Genomic DNA, 22,215 nt, shown 5'->3' with positions numbered 1-22,215 from the left:
CGGGGGGAAGATGTAAGGGGTGACTTGACTCCTTAATTGTAAGGACCCGCTTTTAGGTCACTTACGAGCCCCTTGCGACCCATCTCTTACTCTTCAAGCCCTCTCCCATAAGAGGAATTTTATACAGATAGTACTTTCCATGCATGTGAAAACACGAAGTATACATATGAATGCACGAAGACATTGAACATACACAAATATATACTTATACAAACACAGAGCATACATTTAAAAACACGAAGCATACATATGGATATATGCAAGCGTGGAGTATAAAGATGAAATACATGAAGGATACATAAGTTCACTTTGTTATATCTGTTATCACTGATTTAAATTGGGCTTTTCTTTTCCCATGATTGGTTATGGTTTGTTGAATTTTGAATAGGGTGTAGTTCCAAATGCTTCAGCTTTGTTCTAGACCTCAAGGGTTTAAGGGTTTTTGATTTTAGATCCTCTTGTGTTCGTTTTAAACCCTCTGGTTTTTAATCTTTCGTTACTTTATTCACTTAAGTAATGGGTCATGGGGTCGTAGGAAGTGTCCCCCTTTGTTGTTTGCCTAGGCGGTTATGTTAATTAATCAAAAAATTTATGCCTTATATGTTTTTCTTCTAAAGTTGTCGGGCCCAGTAAGTAGTGCGCATCTCGCGGATGGATCCACGGCTTGCGTTATTTCGCTAGGCGAAGTTGCGTGTAGTTTAAAACTAGCGAAGTTGCGAAAACCACATGGCATGCCACATAGACGGTCCAGCTGGTTGTTGACAGCGAGTAAATTGGCGGCACGTGGCACAAGTCACAACAGTCAGCGGGTCAGGATTAAAAGGCTAAAAGGCGGGCCCCAGAGGTGAGTCAGGTCGCAGGTGGAGATGACTTGGCGGGTACAGCTGTTAATAACGTACTGGGGCCCTGTGGTTTCCTTTTGGCGTATAAAAGGGTGACAAGTCAGCTCTGAAAGCGACTGGGCGCCAGGTGTTCACAATGAGTCAGCGGGCCCACCCCTCCTGAAAGCCTTTTCAGCGGATTAAAAGCAGATCAACTTGAGAGATGATCCGACGGCCCGCGCTATTTCGCTAGGGTAAGATGCCCGTTCTTTATACCCCGCAAAATAGCGAGAGTGCACGAGAGTCGTCCACGTGTCATGATGATGACCTGGAAGACATAGCTGTTAAGAAGAAAGTGGGGCCTCGTGGTTTCCTTTTGGCGTATAACAAAGTGACAAGTCAGCTCCGAAAGTGACTGGGCGCCAGGTGTTCACAATGAGTCAGCGGGCCCACCCCTCCTGAAAGCCTTTTCAGCGGATTAAAAGTAGATCAACTTGAGAGATGATCCGACTGCCCGCGCTATTTCGCAAGGGTAAGATACCTGTTCTTTATACCCCGCGAAATAGCGAGAGTGCACGAGAGCCGTCCACGTGTCATGATGACATGTGGTCTGAGAAGAAAGTGTGGGCCTGCCAAGGTGGAACCAGCGGTATAAAGGAAAGACACGCGGCCAGCGTTAAGTTGACTGCGAAGGAAATTTCAAAGCCAATGGCTGGGTGCCACGTGGTATTATATAGCCAATAGAGAAGCGGGACCCGGCGCGGAGCCTAAGTTGTTAGTTAATCTAACGTTCGATCAAGTTTCTTTTGATCGGACGGTCGGCGCTATTTCGCAGGACTAAGTTACCCGATAGTTATGCTTCGCGAAGTTGCGAAAGAGCAGAATGAAACACTTGCAGGAACGTTGTGACCCGTTGGAGCGAAAATACGAATTCTTGTAGGAATTCAATTTTGAAGGGATGGCCGAAGCATGCGGGATCAATGTTGTAGTTAAGGCCCAGAGTACAAAATTTGATTTCCTATCAACAGGGTGAAGATATCTTTTAAAGGATTTTGCAGAAGAGCAGATGCAGAGTTATTTTCTTCAGGTACAGAGCAAGTCGGTTCAGTTGCAGAGCAAATTCCTTCAAGCGAAGAACAGGTTCTCTCATATTCTTGTGTAGCAATTCCTGTGTAGTGTTTTAAACAAGATAACTGATTCATCACATAATTGTTTAGGAGTGGTATTCATTTCTTACGCTTTCAAAATGGCTCCTAAAAGAGAATTTTCTGGTAAGGTTAACTATTCAGAGAGGAGTATCTGTGATGATTTTTTAGAACAGTTGACATTGTCAACTAATCAGGCTTCAAAGGCAAAAAAATTAGTACCCAAGGCTCCTCGTTTAAAGATAGGAGAAGGATTATATGACAAGGGTAACTGGTTGAGAGACCCACAGGTTGGATTGTCTGGGTTGGGGTTGTTTAAAGTTGGATTCGGAATGAGAAATTCTCCTGCCCCGCAAAATTGTATCTGGGAATTAGATGTCGGGAAATTAGGTGTCCCAGGAGTATTTATGGACACAGATTTGCTAACCCAAATTACGCTCAACTATGATCTAGTCACAAGAAGCATTTGGGATGTAAATGGGAAAACCCTTGTTGAGATTAATGCTGAAGAGTTCAGAACAGCTTTTGGGCTTAATGAGTTCACCAATTTTTTAGAACCTATAAATTTCACATCATTAGCCCAAATTTACGGCGCTCAGAGGAGTCATCTCAGGAATGGGCCTCTCAAGGAATTTTTTGTAAAAATATGAGGGTTAACAGTTGTAGGACCCAACACACAGGAGCCCTTTTCATTAAGTATGTTCACCCTGAGGGCTAAAGGAATGTATTGGGCACTTTGCCAAGTTTTGGGAGAAGATGCTGAAGCAAATATGCCGAATCATTACTTGTTAATGATCGCTCAGATTTTGAATCCTTCTCTTGCAATCACATTTGATTATGCCTCTTATATTGTTGATGCTATTCATGGAGGGTTGATAGGAATCAAGAATGGAAAGGTGGATAGGCCTTTCGGATGGTACTCACTCCTGATGCATCTTTTTCTCTTCAAAGATGGTGATTATTTTGCCAGTGGACTGGACCTTGTTAAGGAGAAGGAAGGAGAAAAAATGCCGATACAATTATGGAGTACTGTGTTGTCATGGGATAGAGAGGATGCCAGTTTTTTGAAGTTTGATAAATATTTTGCATCAAAGATAAGGACTCTCCTTTGCTCTGAGAACCCAAGAATCCCCAAAGTTCTTTTGGAATTCATGAGACCAAAAGAATTCGCAGAGAACATAAAAATTGTTCATAACTGGGGTGACATTTACTTGTATCCAGTCTCCACAGTTTTCAGAGTTTTTGGTTTCAAGGGCACCCCATTTTTGCTACCCTACCAGGTCCCTCTCAAAGTGGGAATCGCGGAGATCCTTAGACAAATTGGTGGCTTACAAGAGGCAGAATTAACAGGCAGGGGTAAAGGGACTATTTTCCTTGCAGCTACCATAGCTCACCAATTTGTAATAACAAAAGGAGGCTGGAATTGCTTTGAGGATTTCCTAAAGCCTTATCATTTGTCCACTGCAGTGTCCAGGTGTGTTGATCCAGAAGACTTCTTCAACGGTATGTTTAGGAAGAAGGTAGCATGTAGAGGTAAGCCTCATCAATTCCAGTTTCCTGAAGACCTCATCAGAAATGAGTTTGATCTAGATGAGTAGGAGCTAAGGAAAGAGAAGTGGGTGGCTTATAAGAAAGCCTTGGATTTTGTGCATCAGTTTGATGCTAGCTATGACCCATTGTCTAGCTTTTTCCCACTGGAAGAGAAAATAAAGTTTTTGATTGTTTGCTTTGAAGATGTCATGCAGACACTGAAGGAGAAAAGGGAAGCTGTAATTAAGAGCAACCCTGAGAAGGCAAGAATTATCCTTAGTAGGTCAGCTTCCAGCAAGGCAATCCCTCCTGGTGATTACACACTGCATAAGAAATCAGGTTATACTGTGCTAGTGCCTACAACAGGGGAGCCCTCTACCTCCAAAGGAAAGAGGAAGATACAAGATGTCATTGACATCCAAGAGAGCCCAAAGAAGCAAAGGGTGGGGAAAGAAGTACAATCAGATACACCTTTGTATTCCCCATCCCAATCCCCCATCCATATAGGAAATGAGCAAGCAGCAGTTGAGCAACTCCTACAATTGGGTAGTCTAGGGGAAATTGCATACACCTATGATGAAGTGGAGGAAGGGATGCCAGAAGAACCCATTGCTGCTGAAATGGATATTACCTCCAGTGAACTTAAAGGCCAGGAGTGGGATCCTGAGATAAAGCAGGCAAGTAGTGCCTTTCTAGCTGATAACAATTTTGTCACATCAGAAGCATTTATGCAGTTTATATGGAAACAACACATAGATAGATATAATGTTAGATGTGAAACAAGAAAGGCTGAGCAGCCCAATAAAGATCCAGCCCTGGTGGAAGAGGAAATAAAGCAAGAGATGATGGAAGAATTCAAAACCATCACCCTTGAGCAGGGAAGAGATATGGTAGCACAAGCTGGAGTGCTTATATTACCCGAATGGGATATTGCAGATGCCCTGGTATTAGATGCAGTAAGAAAAGAGACTAAACCTATGGAGGGGGTTACTTTCAATAAGGACAATGCTGCACTTGTCATGTGGTCTCTCAAGAGAAATGAGAGTAAGAAAAGCAAAGACACCCCAGGGTCAAGTTACCTTGGCGGAATGATGGTGAAGAGAGTGCAGAGTACAGGGGTAGTGGAGGCTGCTAGCACTGTGTTAGAGACTGCAAAATTCAGTGTTGCAGTAGCAGAGAAGGAAGCCAAAGAGAAAGAGGCCCTCCAAATCAAGTTGGAAACAGTTTTAAAGGCCTATAACAGTGCCAAGGAGGAGGTAAGATGTAAGGATAGCATCATTGCCAAGCTGCAGAGCCAGTTGACTGGACAATACCATCAAGGTGAGTCTTCAACACTGATGATCTCCTCTTCTCCTGCAAGACCTCCACCTACTAGCCCTATCATTGAGTTTCCACCATCTCCAGCACCCTCCAGCTCTCAAATGATTGAAATCACTCCCCAAGAATTAGAAAATTTGAAACAGGCTCAGGCCTTATATGCAAAGAAATATGAGGAGAAAGTAAGGGCTACAATTTCCAGTTTTGCAGATACAATAAATGCCTCATTGCTCTACAACAATGTAGGTAAAATTATGGAAATATGGAATGAGCTCAGGAGAGACAAGGCCATTTTGACGCCTATTTTTGACAGATGGAGGCCTAGGGAGCAAGATTTAGAGTTTATGTGTGTATCTTGCGATGAAGCAAGGGCCAATCCCATCATTAAATCCACTTCTGATGTCGCTAAAATCTTAATACAATTAGCAGCAGAGGTGGATAATGTGGATAGGAAGGTTAATTTGTGCAAGAAGGAATACACTGACCAAGTTTTTGAGTTGCTCCCAGGAGTTTTTGCTAGCCCGGATCAGTTAAAAGACAAACAAATGTGGCTTAAGGAGATAGAAGCTAAATTGTCAGCAAGAGTTAAAGGAATTATTGATCTTGATGATGCTTCTTTCTTTGTTGTGACAATACAAGAGATAGAGAAAATTAAGTCACATTATGCTTTTCTCAATTCAGAAGTCAACAAAATGAGAAATTCTTGGAAAAGGTTGACTAAGACTAAAGATAAAGTGATTAATTTCTCATGGCCGACAGAAGAGGTGTATGGTGAGTGGACAATTAAATATGCCACCCATGATCCAGAACAGTTGGAGAGCGCCCCTGAAAAGGTAGAAGAGGTTGTAACTGAACAGCTTGTTGAAGAAACCACAGAGGCTGAAAAGAGTTTGTAATTGCTTTTGCGAAAAGTTTGTAACCTCTTTATTCTGAAAGAAATGATTGTAACAAACTCTCCTCGAGAAGTCCGAAGCTTTGTGCATCCATGTTGTTATAAATGGATACCAGGACTAGAGGAAAAAAGATCTCAAAAAATTGTAAGAAAACGTTGCAGAAATTTATCTGAGCTTTTCTAAGTCTAATGGAGAATACTCGAAATTTCTTGTAATATTTCTTGAACTAAATATCAATATACAGACCATCGGTTTTGAGTAAAGCTTTGTGTTGTCTTCGAGTGTGTTTACAAATTTGTTTACTGCTTTCATGAATAATCCAGGATAGTTTTGTTTGAATGGAATTGCAAAGCAATTTTAGTAGAAGTGTTCGTTAGCTTTTCTCTTTAGGAGGGAAATTAAAGAGGCGGGGATCACTCATACCAGTAAACTCTTTGGAAGGATTTGAATTTTGATGACCATAGCTTGGTTTGGAATGCTTGAATTCTTGTAGGTGTCAGGCATATACAAGGATTAATAGAAACCAAGCTGACGGGAAGCATAAAGATGTTTTGTTTGAGGAGTCTTATTTGAGTTTAGATGACTCTGTGACCTTGGATAAGGCACTGGTATTAATTGAAGTTGTTTATTGCATGCTTTGTTGATCGAAATGCTGAACTTAAATACAATTTCCATTCTTTGTTTTCAGTTGATTTCAAGGTGAATAGATCCACTGGTTTTCTGGACTGGTTTGCTGTGGGTTTATGTTTGAAAGCGTGAATTTAATTCACAAAGGTATACCCACCTGGGCTCTGAGTAAGCCCGAAGTGTAGAAGGTCTAATCAAACCTTGTCATATGTTGTCTTGAGAATTTCCTTATCTTTGATGTCTCTTCTGCACCAAGCTTTAAACCATATTATTTTAAGGATGTTAAAGGGAATCAGATTTTGAAGACGACAATATCCTTCTTATTGATTAAAATGATTCATTGATTTATTCCCTGCAGGATGGCAGGATCATGCTCTGATACCACTGTAATGTCCCCATTTGGGATTAACCTTAATTTAGTCCAGAGATCAATTTTTAATTTTAAGTTAAAATGAGAAATGTAATATATTAATAAACATAACTTTATTAGAACTGAATATAAATTATTATATTATTGAATTTAAAATTTAAGAGTAATTCAGAGAGTAGAACTTATCTTGATGATGATATAAGCCAATTAATCTGAAGTAGTATGTTGATCACTGCTTCAGATCCTTGTTGAACTAATTTCTGCCTTCAGTAGTGGTTTGATAGGATGTTGACTATCGCTGTTCCTGATATATAAATCCTCTTGCTTACGTGGTGGATTCTGAACTAACCGTGATCCTTAAGGGCTCGGTTGAATGCTGATTCAGATTTCTGTTATTCTACTTGAGCATTCAGCCTTAAATAAAACATAAATTCTTCCTTTGATATGATACTGTTATTGCCAAACCTCTCACAATTCGATGTATATAGTAATTGTCTTCCAAAACATATACCACCACATTTTGACCTTTCCCTTCTGATGATGTCTTATCTGTGTGCACTTAACTGGGCTGTCTGAGATCTCGGTATAATAACCAGCATCAGCAAATAGGAATGTATTTATATGAAGTCTATTGGCAGCCTGAAATAAGCCACGAAATGATCTTCTCAACTTCTGGGGACCCTGGCACGATATTGTAATGGTCAAAAATATTTCCATCCTTTCATATTCCCTTCTTATATAATATTCAGTTCTACTCCCCCCAAATTGAGTGATTCGATTGGACTTATATATTCCCAAAACTTAAAGGTTAGCATCCTTTGGTAACAAAGAGACACTACCCTTCATGATCGTACTTCTTCATGATTATTAATTACATTAGTAACAAATGTTAACTGCTGTATACAGATCGCACCTTTTTTATTATCATGCTAATTGCTTAAGCCTTCTTACTAAATTGATATATTTAATCGATATTAGTAATGCTCTTCTTATTGCGTTGTAATTGACTTTGAGTACTAATGATTAGGTTGATAGCAATCTCCTTAATTAATATTAGATCCATCATCAGATAGTCACTAATTCCTGACGGATATGTGTGGGTGTGTCAGAAGTTCTTACTTATAATTCCTTCCATTGTTATTACAATTCAGATTTGAGTATTCCAAGTTGCTGTTCATTTTTGGGAATCCATCAATATGTGCTCCTCATCCATTAATCCTTCCTATATTCAAATCGTTGTGTCTTCTTATAGCACACGATAGCTGTTGATTATATTATTTAATTCACTGCACTAATTATCATTGCTACTGTTATATGGGAATGTTTCTGCCAGTATATGGATTTTTCTTTTGTCTTCCCAATTCACAACTGTCTTTATTTGTGCGTCTAAGTTGCCATAGGTCTGCGGCTCTCCCAACCTTTTACCCAAATTTCATATTAAATCCCAATTTTCTCCTCATTGTATTAAATCACACCTTAACTAATGCATTATGGTCTGTATTACAATATTACTAATTTATTTATAATAAATACGATCTCCTTTGCTACGTAGCTTCCTTTCTCTTCCATCTTTGCTACGTAGCTTCCCTTGTCTCTTTTATACATGTATGCAAAGGCAGACGAATCTGAGGTCTGCCACTATTTGTTTATTTAATAATAGTTAATATTGACTGCAAATTAATATTTTAATTAATAATTTATTATTATTGTAGAGATAAATGCTATTCATTATTCAATAATATATTTTTTTATATTTTAATTGGATTATTATTTATTATTAAATTCTATTTTAGAGCGGTATTATCATGTTTTGATTATTTAGACGGGGACATCACATAATCCCAAGATTCTACTTCTCAACTTAGCAAGTACATGAATCTCAAATAGAAACTATTGTATATGCAAGAAGCTTTGTTCCATGCGTTTACCTTTCCAGTCACTGTCCTTTGTCCTCCTCACCATCCTATTTTCCTATTCAAATATATTTTCTAGGATTTTGGGACTCTAAACACCCTCTTTTTATGTAGTTCCATCCTTGCACCACAAACCGGACTTGGTGGAACATTGTCAAGAAACTAGTACTTCTTATGTATGAAATTTGAGGAAATATATAAATAGGAATTTGAGTGTTATTGTGCAACCATTGTTTATAGCTAGAAGTAATATGCATTTATTTTTTGAATTTTTTTATTTTGTTGTGAATCAAGGACTCAATTCTTCATTAATTAGGCTCACCCTTCTTTGTTGGCTTAATTTTAAATGAGTGTACAGGCACGAATGGTCCACTTCACACAACAATTACAGCTGCCTTAAGGTATTCTTCATTGACATATTTCCCTGTTTATCTTTGTCCATTTTGGATTTTGTTTTACCTGAGTGAAATGTGTATGGATTAAATGTTTTAGTGAAGGCTATTGGATGTGGATTGTAACACATTGATAAAAATTATAAGATGAGGTAGGCTTATAATGCATTATAAGCACCAATTTTTTTCAAATTTAGCAGTAGAATTTGGAATTTAAGTTGAGGGTTTATGGGTTAGCATCCTCCTCCTCTCTAGTACTAGCATTGCTTAGAGGTGCTTGTGTGCTTTGTGGTTCCTCTTGCTTTACTGATGGACACGAGGGAAATAACTTATCACTGAATAGGTTGTTGAAGGATGAATTAAGTATTAAATACCATACATTGTTAACATGACCACAAAAACAAAAACATCTAAGTACCAAGGTCTTGTTGAAAAACTCCAATTACTTAATAATAATAAAATGTTGGGCATAAAAGAATTGAAACGCATTGGAATTGTGAAGAGAGGCGTATAAGTCATGTTGTATTTGTAATCATTTTGTATTAATTGTTAGCATCTTAGCGCAAGTAAGATGTACTTAGAGCAAATAATGTTATCTTGACTTTAGTTAGAGCTAATACATACAGTTACACAAAGAGGAGTAATGTTACTGAACTGATTACTTAATTACTTACTGTTGGCAGGGATTAGAGCAGTCAGATAGTTCCGGAGAACATTCCACATTTTGCCGCATCAAGTCCACAGAGCCTAAGACTTGGAAGATAGCATGCAGATTAGGGATACTATGTATGGGTCACACCCCATTCCATAGATATAAATAGATTGTAAGGTGCAATCACCAGTAAGAGATATATGTAGAGGTGTATAGTGAGAGATAGAATAGGAGAAAGGAATACATATGATATGAATGTATAGAAGGATATAAGGAGTTATAAGGATGTATATGATGTACTGAATGAATATAAATAATACAAATACCTTTGGATTCCAATATGATGTATTATGTATGTTCTTGATATTCTATTAAATAGATAATCTCTTGTCCAGAACTATTTCCTTGTTCCCTCAATAAGACTGAGTTTGGGATATAAACTACAATAATAAGAAAGTCATCGGGGTTCAAAACTTTAGTTTGTGTCCCCCAGATTTCTTGCTAACATTGGTTTCATTGTTGGGGCCTTGGTTAGGTCTTACTAAGGACAATAAAGAAATTTCGAAAATTCAAAACTATAAGTTACCAAATAAAGGAAAAAAGGAGAAGATGAAAAAGACACGAAAATCTACAGCATTGTCTTCTTGATGTCTACTCTATGAGAGGGGGTTAGGCGCCAAGGGGATGGAGAATGGAAAGGGGGAAGGGGTTTGAAAGGGATCTTTGAGTAGATGTGATCAATAGAAAATTTACCGGATAACCACCTTGGGTAATAATAGAGTAATGCAATCCCGAAACAAAAACAACCAGGGAAAAAGGAGACAAAAGGAATACAAGAGAAATTAAGGAACAAATGTAATTAGCAAAGAAAGTGACAATGGCCAGCCCAAATGGTGAGGAAAGGAGATAAAAAAAGATGATTGAAAGAGAGGAAAGACACCACAATACTAGAAATTGTGGAGAGGATGAAGATTGAGCACACCAATGAGGGTGCTACTGAGCACACTAGGGTAGGTGTTGCTAAGGAGAAGAAGAATAGAAGATCCCAAAAAGATCAAATTCATGTTGGAAAGTTGTAGGCCAATTAATAACCAATTTGAAGAACACTGATGAATATGAAAGATCTAAAAGGTTGTTGTTAGGGGAATGTAGTAGCAAGGAGGTTCCTACCATAGTGCAACTTTCCAAAAACCCTAAAATTAAATCGAACTTGTGAAACATAACAATTAAACTAGACATATTTGTAGAATTCTTGAAAACTTTGAAGGTCTTACCTTTGCATGAAGAATATTTAGAGGAGTTAGTTAATAGGAGCATAAGAAGATTAAGAAGAGAGGAAATATAAAAGGATGAAAAGGTTAAGTTGAATTTGGGCAAAGAATTAAGGTCATTAACTAATGAAATGTCACTAACAAACAAAAATATGAAACAATGTTTTGTCTAGTCAATCCCATTGTTTACCATAAACGAGATTGTTGATTTTGAGAGGTAGGCAATGGAGGACGTGGCTGCAGTAGAAGGAGCTACTAGATTGTTAGTGGATGAAAATTGATGAGGCAAAACAGTAGTAATTGCTATCTAGTAGTAGTATAGAGGTTGAGCTAGAGCCACAAACACAACCTTTTATGTCAAGTAAGGAGCCACAACAAAGTGCAAGGATTAGAACCTCTCCCCAAGTTTTCACTATAATAGGGGAGAGGTAAAATGTTGTAATAAGCAAATTATGAATTTTGATGATGATTTTCAAAGGCAATCATCATACATCAATAATAGTTGCTAGCTAATTATTGTATTAGGATTCTGCATGATGATGCGATTTTGTACTCAATTTGTATTCAGATGAGTCAAATTTAATAGAAAACACTTTTATACTCATTTGCTACATTTTTTCATTGAATTTTGCAAAAAATGTGTTTTTAAAGAAATTCAAGCAATGTTTAAGTTGTTGAGTTTCTTCCTGTTGTGATCTTTTTCACACATCGCCCCATTGCAAATGGGGACCCTCTCTTTTCCTGCTTTCTAGTGTTTTTTGTTAATGTCCTGTGGCCTTCCACTTCAGTTTTGTCAAGCCTTGCTCAATTTTGAACAGTTCAAGTCCTAGAGATTGAAAGTTAGTTTTTTGCAAACCAAGTGATTCTAGAGTCCGGATACCGTCGAAGTGCCTAGAAAGGCCAAGGGACGAAGATCGCAATTGATTTAGATGAATTTGAACAACTTTTAGAAAGTTTGCTTTTTTGCTTTTTCCTATTTTTTAGGAAGTTTTGTTTTTGGCATTTTTAGCCCAATCCCTGGTATGGAAAAGTTTTCCCTATTTTTTAGGGATGCCTGCTTTTTGCTTTTTTGGAGTGGGGACCTAGGGTTTGCACTGATACCACTGACCTGCTTCGATGGTGATCCAAAATTTTCAAATTTTGAACTAAAGAGCTAAGTTCCTATATTTTAGGGGGTCGTGGCACATTCAAAGGATAATCAGCTCGAAAAATCATCTAGTCTAGAATGTCATCCTGATCCTCAAATGTCCTGAAATTTGGCTAAGTCTAGAATGTCATCCTGATCCTGAAATTTGACTAAGTCTGGAAAATTGAAGAATCCTCCAAAATCTAGATTTTGCATTATAACTCCTGGAGGTCCGAAACCACTCTCAAACATCCTGACAATATATATGAAATATAACTTAAAGTATAAGTTATACTTAAATGTTATATTTCATATATAGTCCGCCCTCTTGATGAAGAGTCTCCAAACTCCGCCCAAGGTGATGATGCATGGTGAGCTTCCAAAAGTCCGCCCAAGGAGGACACCTTCCAAACTCCGCCCTATGCCTTGAGAAGGTAGTGAAAAGTCTGCCCATGATGGTGTGCAAGCCGCCTTGGTGTCCTTCCAAAACTCCGCCCTATGATGGAGAGTGCCTAAAGTCCACCATGTAGAGGGATGTCAAAAGTCCACTCATGATGGTGTGTAAGCCTCTTAAGGCCTCCCAAAAATCCGCCTTAGAGGTTGTCTCTTCAAACTCCGCCATGCCTTGAGAAGGTGTCTAAAGTCCGCCTTGGTAGTCATGCCTTCAAACTCCGCCATATGGTGGAGATGTCAGAGAAGATCGCCTTACATAGAGAAGCCTCAAACTCTGCCCCCCTTGATGATGTTTCCAAACTTTGCCATGCTTGAAGAGGGAGCACAAAAGTCCGCCTTGAAGAGGGAGCACAAAACTTCGCCATCCTTGGTGATAGACTAAAATTCCGCCCTATGTGATGATAGCTCAAAACTCCGCCCTATGGATGAAGTGAAAGGTGCTCAAGATCAGAAAAGTCTGCCTTGGTGATGGTCATAAACTCCGCCCAAGCAAGTGTTAGAAGTTCCAAAAGGTCTGCCCAAGATGCCTAACTCCAAAGTTCTCCTTGAAAGATATGCAAAATGGTTCCTAAGATGGAGAAGTTTGCCTTGTCAAAGTTGGAGGTGTTAGAGAAATGAAAAGTCCGCCCTGCAAGCTGCCTAAGAGAAGAAAGAAAAAGAAAGTCCGCCTTCCATGAGCTAAGAAAGTCCGCCCTACCTAGTAAACACTTCCAAGTGTGGTGTCAAGGAACCTAAAACCTCTGCCCTATGTAAGAGACATTAATGATGGCAACAAGAAGATTGGAAGTCAGTAAATGGAGAGGTTAACATGGTGCAATATGAAGGAGAATTGATGACAGAAATTTAGCTAAGTATGAAGTGATACTTGGTGCCAAGTAGAAGTTCCAAAAGTCCGCCCTAGACTTGGACATGCAAGATGTTTTCAAAGTGAGTGAAGTCCGCCCAAGACGAAAGATGAGGCCTATGTTGAAGAGGTCCTCAAAAGGTGAACTCCAAAGTCTGTCCTCCTAATATCATGGCCAACTAAAAATCCACCCTATGCTGGGATGCAGTTCCAATATTTGTGCCAAACACTCCAAATAAGTCCGCCATGTGATTAAGGAGTCAAGCAAAGTCAACAACAAGTTTGAAAATAAGTTTAAAATGCAAGTGATGTCATCAAATCCATGAAAGAATTCGAATTGCTAACTAAATTAGAAAGTTTTGGAATTGAAATCATAAGGAATCTTGCAGACTTGAGAAGCAATTCGAACTTAAAATCCAAAATAGAAAGTTTTCAAAGAGGAAATATTGGAAGATTGACAAAGAATTCGAACTTGTAGCCAATATAGAAAGTTTTTTAAGGATGTAATCTTGAGGATTCAGTTCGAATCAGAACTCAGAATCAATTTAGAAACTTGCACTTTGTAAACCAAAAAGAAGATTTTCAAACTTGAAGAGATGACAAGCCAACTAAAGTCTAAAATAGAAACTTCCTCCATGAATATTCAGGACTGAAGCTGATTTAGAAACATGAATTGGAAGGATATTTGCACGTTTCTAATTGTGAAAACCAACTCTAATACAAATAAGACATTCCTCCTTTCAATATTACACAACAAAAGTTCGAACTTTCTGAGCGAATTAAGAGCAAATTTCAGAGTTATCTTGCAGGTTGGAGAATTTACATGTGAAAATCCCATTCTCATGGCTAAGTATGAAAATGAAATAAAATCTCCAAACACTTAGCCATTCGCAGCCTCGATTTTCTTTAATCCAAGATAGATTTCTAAATTATTGTCCTTTGGTTTTACAGGTCGCAGGAGGAAATAGAAGCGGGATCATCATAGAGATCGCAGCTGGAGTTCCAAGCCAAACGGAGGATTGAGGACAAGTTCACGGGCAAGGTTCATGCGAGCATGAAGATAGCCAAAATTTGGCTAAGTATGGGGAATGTTTCATAAAGAAAATTCCAATTTCCGCAATTATGACGAAGGCATGGAGAAATTCTTTTCCAAATTTCAGGGTATCAAGAAGGAGGGCATGATCACATCAAATGTCTAAACAACGTGATCCTATCATTTCATATTTGCAAGGGGTTATCTAGAGCTTTTACCCTCCTCCCGGGCAACATAAATTGGCAGCTAAGGGCAGGATCGTCAAAACACAAATGGAGTTTCAAGCCAAATTCAGAACTGAAGACAGGACCACGAGCAAGGTTCGCCCAAGCATAGAGGGCCAAAATTTGGCTAAGTATGAGAAATACTTCACGAAGGGATTTCTTCTCCAAATTCGAGGCACTTGAAAGAATCTCAAGGCATCAAGAGAGAAAAAGTTCTCAGACTTGGTGAAAATATGGAAAAGTTAAATAAATTTCCAACTTCTTGAAGGATTTCATCTCCTGAAGAAATTAAAACAGACAAACTCCCAAGCAGAACCAAATGGTGACAAGAAGGAATCAAATTTCCATACTTAGACAATTTCTTGACACAAATTGGAGAATTCAAGGAAGACATCCAACACATTGAGGTGGCGCCTCGTCATCTTCCAACCAATCAGATTGTTCCAAGTCAGCATTGTTAATGCATGATAGCTTCGGTAAGATAAATGATTGAATGAGAGATAAATGAAGTCTTTCATTCAATCATTTATCCTATCATTAATTATAATGAAAAACTTCAAGTTATTAATCCTTCATTTGATAACCATTCATCATTTGTATATGATCAATCTACTTAGTTCAATCAAATGCTTATCTATCGATAATCATCCTATAGCATAGAATCCCGATTTAATATCAGTTACATTATTTGTGTTCACCGATTATTAAATCGGGCTAACCAATGCAATCCGATTTATATCGGTTAACATATTTAATAGTAAACAAATGATTATCAGATCAACCAAACATCGATTAGTATTGGGTGTCAATGTAAGCTTGCACCGATTGATATAGGGTTATGTATGCATCGATTAATATCGTGTGGCAAGGTAAATACACACTGATTGGTATCGGGCTGTTAAGTTAAGCATACACCGATTGGTATCGGTTTTTAAACATACACCGTTTGTGATTATTGCGATTAGCAAATGGGCACGATCAAGTAATGTCTTGATCGGTCATGTCTAAAAAGACATGACCGGTCAAGGCATTGCTTGATCGTACCCAGCTTGCATATATATATCAAATGGCATTTGTGAGAAAGGATATTGAAATCAATAAATGCTCCTCACACCTGCCATACAAACGAAGATAGTCAGATTTATAATATAAATAGAAAATACATAGAACAAGATAATATCAACTAGAATATAACTTGCATATTGAATTGAAAATTGAACAACATTTACATGGTATCAGAGCAATAGTTAAATCGAACCTGAGGCTGTTCAATTTTGTGGAAAATTCAAAGCAAAGCATATATTCAACATCACAATTCTTCTAATGGCTAGCACTATCAGATTTGAAGATAGACTCGGAGGAGGTGATGACTTCTCAGCATGGAAGTTCAGAATTCAGATGATTCTAAAAGAAAATAAAGTCGAATCATTTAAAAAAACTGAAACTGCAAAACTTGAGACTGAACCTGACAAAACAACTTGGAGAGAGGGAAATGAAAAGGCCATCAAAATCATAGTTGATGGGGTGAGAAATAATATTATGCCCATCATAAGGAAACATGAAATAACCTACAACATGTTCAAAGCACTTGAAGATGCATTTGAGATATCTAATGCCAGTAGAACCTTGGCTTTAAAAAGAGAAATAAATCACATAGCCATAATCAAAGGAGAATTGGTCAATGCCTACTTCATGCGAATATCAGCCCTAAGGGATGAACTGACAACTCTTGGATATGAGATCCAAAGCAAAGAATTAACACTCATTGCCCTAGATGGGTTGCCTAGCATATGGGAAGCATTCGTCCAAGGCATCAGTGCGAGGGATGAATTTCCAAAATTCGATAGGCTAAAGGCTGACTGTCTCCAAGAGGAATCAAGGCAAAATAAGAAAGGGATCAAGCAAAAGAATATAGATGATGATCTCCAAGTTCTAAATACAAACTCAAACAAGAAAAGCAAGCAGAAACAATTTAGGAAGAGGAAGGGTCGTCACGACAAGAACACCTTCAACAAGGACCTTTGTCAGATTCAATGTTACAGATGTGACAAATTTGGGCACTATGTTGCCAAATGTCCAGAAAGAGCTAAGCAACAAGCCACATTTGCCAAAACAGGAAAATCTAAAAGGGAAGAGGACCCCAAGAAGTATGTACTCTATTCAACACTTACAAACCAAGCATCAAACAAAGTTAACTCCTGGGTGATCGACAGTGGCTCATCCAGACACATTACAGGATTCAGAGAAGTGCTAGACTCCATGAAAGATGAGAATGATGAAGAAGTAACTATCGGAGATGACTCCACACATCCAGTCAAAGGAGTTGGAACCTGCACCATCAAACTAAAGTCAGGTGTATCATTACAACTTAAAGGAGTAATATATGTTCCAGGCATCAAGAGAAACCTAGTCTCAATATCAGCACTGGAGGACAATGGATACAGAGTGACCTTCATGGACAATAGAGTGTTGGCTTGACCAAAGAATTCATCCATCAAGAAAGCTAAAATTATTGGTCAAAGACAAGGCTACTTGTATGAGCTATGCACAGAGCCCAACTTAGCCCTAATCCATGAGACTACAGATGCTAATGAAGTTTGGCATAGAAGACTAGGCCACCTAAATTTTAGAGCTTTATCATTAGTGGGAGACCTTGTCACAGGTCTACCTAAGTTAAAGCAATATCATTCAGGGGCATGCAAAGGATGTGCCCTAGGTAAAAATACTAAGGGTGCCTTTCAAAATAGTACTAGGAAAACAAGTAAAATTTTAGAGCTAGTTCATTCTGATGTATGTGGACCCATGTCCACACCATCTTTGGGGGGATTTTTGTATTATGTAATATTTGTTGATGACTACTCTAGGAAAACTTGGATCTACTTTTTGAAATGTAAAGAATCAGAAGAGATGCTTATTAGGTTTAAAGAATTCAAATCACTAACAGAGAACTACTCAGGAAATAAAATTAAAACCCTAAGAACTAATAATGGGGGGGAATACACATCAGAATTATTTAAAGAGTTTTGTAAAAATTTGGGGTTTAAGAGGGAGTTAACAATACCTTATAATCCTCAACAAAATGGGGTAGCTAAGAGGAAAAATAGGACAATCGTTGAAGATGCCAAAGCTATGATTCTTGATCAGAATCTAAATGTCAATCTTTGGGCAGAAGCAACTAGCACTACTGTATATATTCAAAACAGATGTCCTCACTCCCATCTTGAAGATAAGACCTCTGAGGAAGTCTTTACTAAATTAAAACCAGATATCAGCCATCTTAGGATATTTGGATGGCCTGTCTATATTCATGTACCTAGGGAGAAAAGATTAAAATTAGAGCCTTCTGGAAAAAGGGGAATCCTTGTAGGATATAGTGAAACCTCCAAAGCCTACAGGATCTATATACTTGGTCAAAAGAATATTGAACTAAGTAGGGATGTGATCTTTGAAGATGAATTGGCCTTCAAAAGAGCCCAAAGCTCACTAGAGCCTGGAGTCTATATCCCTACCCCTAGCATAGATGAAGATTCTACCCTTGAGCTTTAGAGGGAGAATCCAGAGGAAACTATAGGTGAAACTCAAAATCCACCTAGAGAAAACCTCAAGAAAAGACCACTATGGGCCACCAAGATTGTAGCAGAAGCTCAGAAGTTTTTTGCTCCTTCAGGAACCTTCAGGGAAAGCAAAAGGCCTAATAAATTCACTAGCTATGTTGCCCTTATGAATGATCTCTCTAAAACCGAACCAAACAATGTATCAGATGCACTTGAACATCAAGTATGGAAGGATGCCATGTCTGAAGAGTATCAGTCCATTATGAAAAATGATGTTTGGGAGATTGTTCCTAGGCCAACTAAGAAATCTGTTGTTTCATCTAAATGGCTGTTCAAGATCAAACATGCTGCAGATGGCAGTATTGAAAAACACAAGGCCGGATTTGTAGCTAGAGGGTTCTCACAAAGGGAAGGAATAGATTATGAAGAAACTTTTGCACTTGTTGCCAGGTATACATCAGTAAGAGCTGTATTAGCCGTTGCAGCAGCAAAGGGGTGGAAGATACACCAGATGGATGTTAAGACAACATTTCTAAATGGTAAGATCTCAGAAGAAGTCTACCTAGAGCAACCTGAAGGGTTTGAAATTCATGATGCAGAGTCTCATGTATGTAGACTCAAGAAAGCTCTCTATGGACTTAAACAGGCTCCCAGGGCCTGGTATGAAAGAATTGACACCTATCTCTCAGGACTAGGTTTCTCCAAGAATGATGCAGGTCCTAATCTCTACTACAAAAGAAATAAAGGTGATATGCTAATATTGATTTTATATGTTGATGACTTATTAATCACAGGAAATGATCACCTTATAGATCAATGCAAGAAAGATCTATCCAAAGAATTTGATATGAAGGACTTGGGATTCCTTCATTACTTCCTAGGGTTGGAAGTATGGCAGAATTCTGACAACATTATACTAAACCAAGGAAAGTATACCTTGGACATTTTGAAGAGATTCAGAATGCTAAACTGTAGGCCCATGACCCCTCCTATGGAAACCAATTTACCTAAACTTAAGGAAGCAACAACAGAGTCACAACCCACTGACCCTACTCAATATAGACAGATGATTGGGTCCCTGATGTACCTGGTAAATACAAGGCTAGATATCTATTATGAAGTTAATGCTCTAAGTCAGTTTATGTGTGAACCTAAGGAGATACACCTGGTTGCAGTAAAAGACATTATGAGATATCTACAAGGTACCCTAAACCTTGGTCTCAAATATGAGAAAGTTGATATAGACCTACATGGAATTACAGATTCAGATTGGGCTGGAAGTGTGACTGACAAAAAAAGCACTTCAGGGTGTTGCTTCAATCTAGGTTCAGCTATGATATCCTGGATCAACAGGAAGCACCCTTCTGTAGCTCAAAGCTCCACCGAGGCCGAATACATTGCAGCTTCTATGGCTGCCCGAGAAGCAGTATGGCTTCGGAAGTTGCTTGTGGGGCTGTTTGGAGAGCCTATGAAACCCACTGTTATACATTGTGACAATCAGAGCTGCATAAAACTTTTAGTAAATCCAGTGTTCCATGACAGATCCAAGTATATTGAGATTCCATACCACTATGTGCGAGATATGGTAGACAAGAATGTGATCCATTTAGAATATGTTTGTACAGGAGATCAAATTGCAGATATTTTGACCAAATGTCTTTCCAAAGTGAAAGTTGATCACTTCAGAAAAGGTTTAGGTATGATAGAAAGGTAATTTGCTTTGTAAATCCGTATTTGCATATCAATAAGATGTTTAATGTGTAAACTTCTTTGTCATGATAGGACATTTTGGACTTCATTCCCTGGGTTCATATCTAAGAGGTGATGATGTCTCAAGATAATGAACACTTGTATGTAGACATTATAAGGTGGCGATCTTATGATGTCCAAACCAGTTATCATGATTGGATCTTTGGTGTGTCATGGATGTGCCATGATTGTGTCATGGTAAAACATTTGTATAAGGTGTTAGTGCACATACCACAACTTGGATAAGATGAGAATTTAATCTTTCTCATATGATTATCCTTAAGTATTGCGTGTTTAGGCAATACTGATATCACATGCTTAGGTGATATCCTGTCATCACAAGAGTGATGTGATGAACATTTGTATCACGTGTTTAGGTGATACTTCATATCATGTGATTAGGTGATATGATTTTCTAGAGAGTCAGATTGTGTAAAGAATGCTAACCATCATTTGAATTGTGATGCTTGATATATTGTTTGCATTTATCTTACCTAGCTAAGAGGGAGTGTTAATGCATGATAGCTTCGGTAAGATAAATGATTGAATGAGAGATAAATGAAGTCTCTCATTCAATCATTTATCCTATCGATAACTATAATGAAAAACTTCAAGCTATTAATCCTTCATTTGATAACCATTCATCATTTGTATATGATCAATCTACTTAGTTCGATCAAATGCTTATCTATCAATAATCATCCTATAGCATAGAATCCCGATTTAATATCGATTACATTATTTGTGTTCACCGATTATAAAATCGGGCTAACCAATGCAATCCGATTTATATCGGTTAACATATTTAATAGTAAACAAATGATTATCGGATCAACCAAACACCGATTAATATCGGGTGTCAATGTAAGCTTGCACTGATTGATGTCGGGTTATGTATGCACCGATTAATATCAGGTGGCAAGGTAAATACGCACCGATTGGTATCGGGCTGTTAAGTTAAGCATACACCGATTGGTATCAGTTGTTATGATAAGCATACACCGATTGGTATCGGTTGTTAAACATACACCGTTTGTGATTACTGCGATTTGCAAAGGGGCACGATCAAGTAATGTCTTGATCGGTCATGTCTAAAAGACATGACCGGTGAAGGCATTGCTTGATCGTACCCAACTTGCATATATATATCAAATGGCATTTGTGAGAAAGGATATTGAAATCAATAAATGCTCCTCTCACCTGCCATACAAAGGAAGATAGTCAGATTTATAATATAAATAGATAATACATAGAACAAGATAATATCAACTAGAATATAACTTGCATATTGAATTGAAAATTGAATAACATTTACAAGCATGTCCAGGTTCGATGAACCTGACTTTTCCAGAAGCTTCTAGGAGGGCACACTTCACAATGCAACAATCTTCTATTTTCATTGATGGTTCATATTTAGCAAGAAGGACAAGTGTCCCAAATGTAATTTTCTCATTGGTCGAGGGTAGTTAGTTTTGGGAAACCCTAATTAGGGTTTGTAGCTTTCAATCTGGGTCCTTGATCACTGTTTGATCTCGACCGTTCATTTATTTTTGAAAAACTATATAAGGCTACTTCCTCTCATTCAGAGAGTGTGAGGTTTTTTACATATTGTTGCGCGAAGGTCATTTTCGAATAATATACTGCATGTGCGCTTTCTCTTAAGGCTTTGTAATCCCCATTGTTTGAATGATTAGCATGGTTTCAATTTCCTCAACACTTAGTTAAAATTAGTCTAGATTTGTTTTCATTGTTGTTAATTTGAATGAAGGATTTGATAAGTGTTAATTGATGGTGTATCTCCGCTCATACTTTTGGTGAATGGATGATTTCCATTTCACCGTGCAAAGTTATTCTGAGCCCATCCTCTGTGCATCCCAACATCTTAATCATAAGCACAATCCATTGAAGATTGCACCGGCTTTGTGTAGTTGTCCCTAGTGTGGTGAAGCAAAGTTTGGTTTCCCGAGAGCACCCAATTGATATCGTCTCCAGAGTTCGTAGGATTAGATTAGCTTTCTCAAACCCTATCTCTTTTCTCCTTTTTGAAAGTCTAAATCCCAGAAAATCTAAGAAAAGAGAGCCTAAAATTGCTAAATCCGTCTAAGTCCAACAATTTAAAGACATTTGTTAACGTAAGTCCCCCTTGAGATTTTCAGCATACACTACCCAAGAAGCTAGTTCACTAAAATCGCTTGTTCGCACATATAGACCTTGGAATCAGTAGTGATTTTCCAGGAGAGGATAGAATGCCTTCGGGTATTCTATTCTAATGTTTGGTAGATGATAAAACAAACATCAACA

General features: G+C 38.1%; 1 protein-coding gene across 4 annotated transcripts in view; it reads left to right on the top strand.

Annotated features, from left to right (window-relative positions):
• Positions 1–22,215, top strand: part of LOC131044844 (uncharacterized) — a 201,678-nt gene that overhangs the window by 40,943 nt on the left and 138,520 nt on the right. For all 4 annotated transcript variants that reach the window (XM_057978294.2, XM_057978293.2, XM_057978296.2 and 1 more), the window contains one exon: positions 8,975–9,017. In XM_057978294.2, coding sequence (XP_057834277.2) covers positions 8,975–9,017 — 43 coding nt within the window. The remainder of the gene's footprint in view (positions 1–8,974; positions 9,018–22,215) is intronic.

Source organism: Cryptomeria japonica, chromosome 1, assembly GCF_030272615.1.
Source record: "Cryptomeria japonica chromosome 1, Sugi_1.0, whole genome shotgun sequence".
Taxonomy (NCBI): Eukaryota; Viridiplantae; Streptophyta; class Pinopsida; order Cupressales; family Cupressaceae; genus Cryptomeria; species Cryptomeria japonica.
Note: the sequence above shows the minus strand (reverse complement) of the source record. Positions and strands in the feature narration are given on the sequence as shown.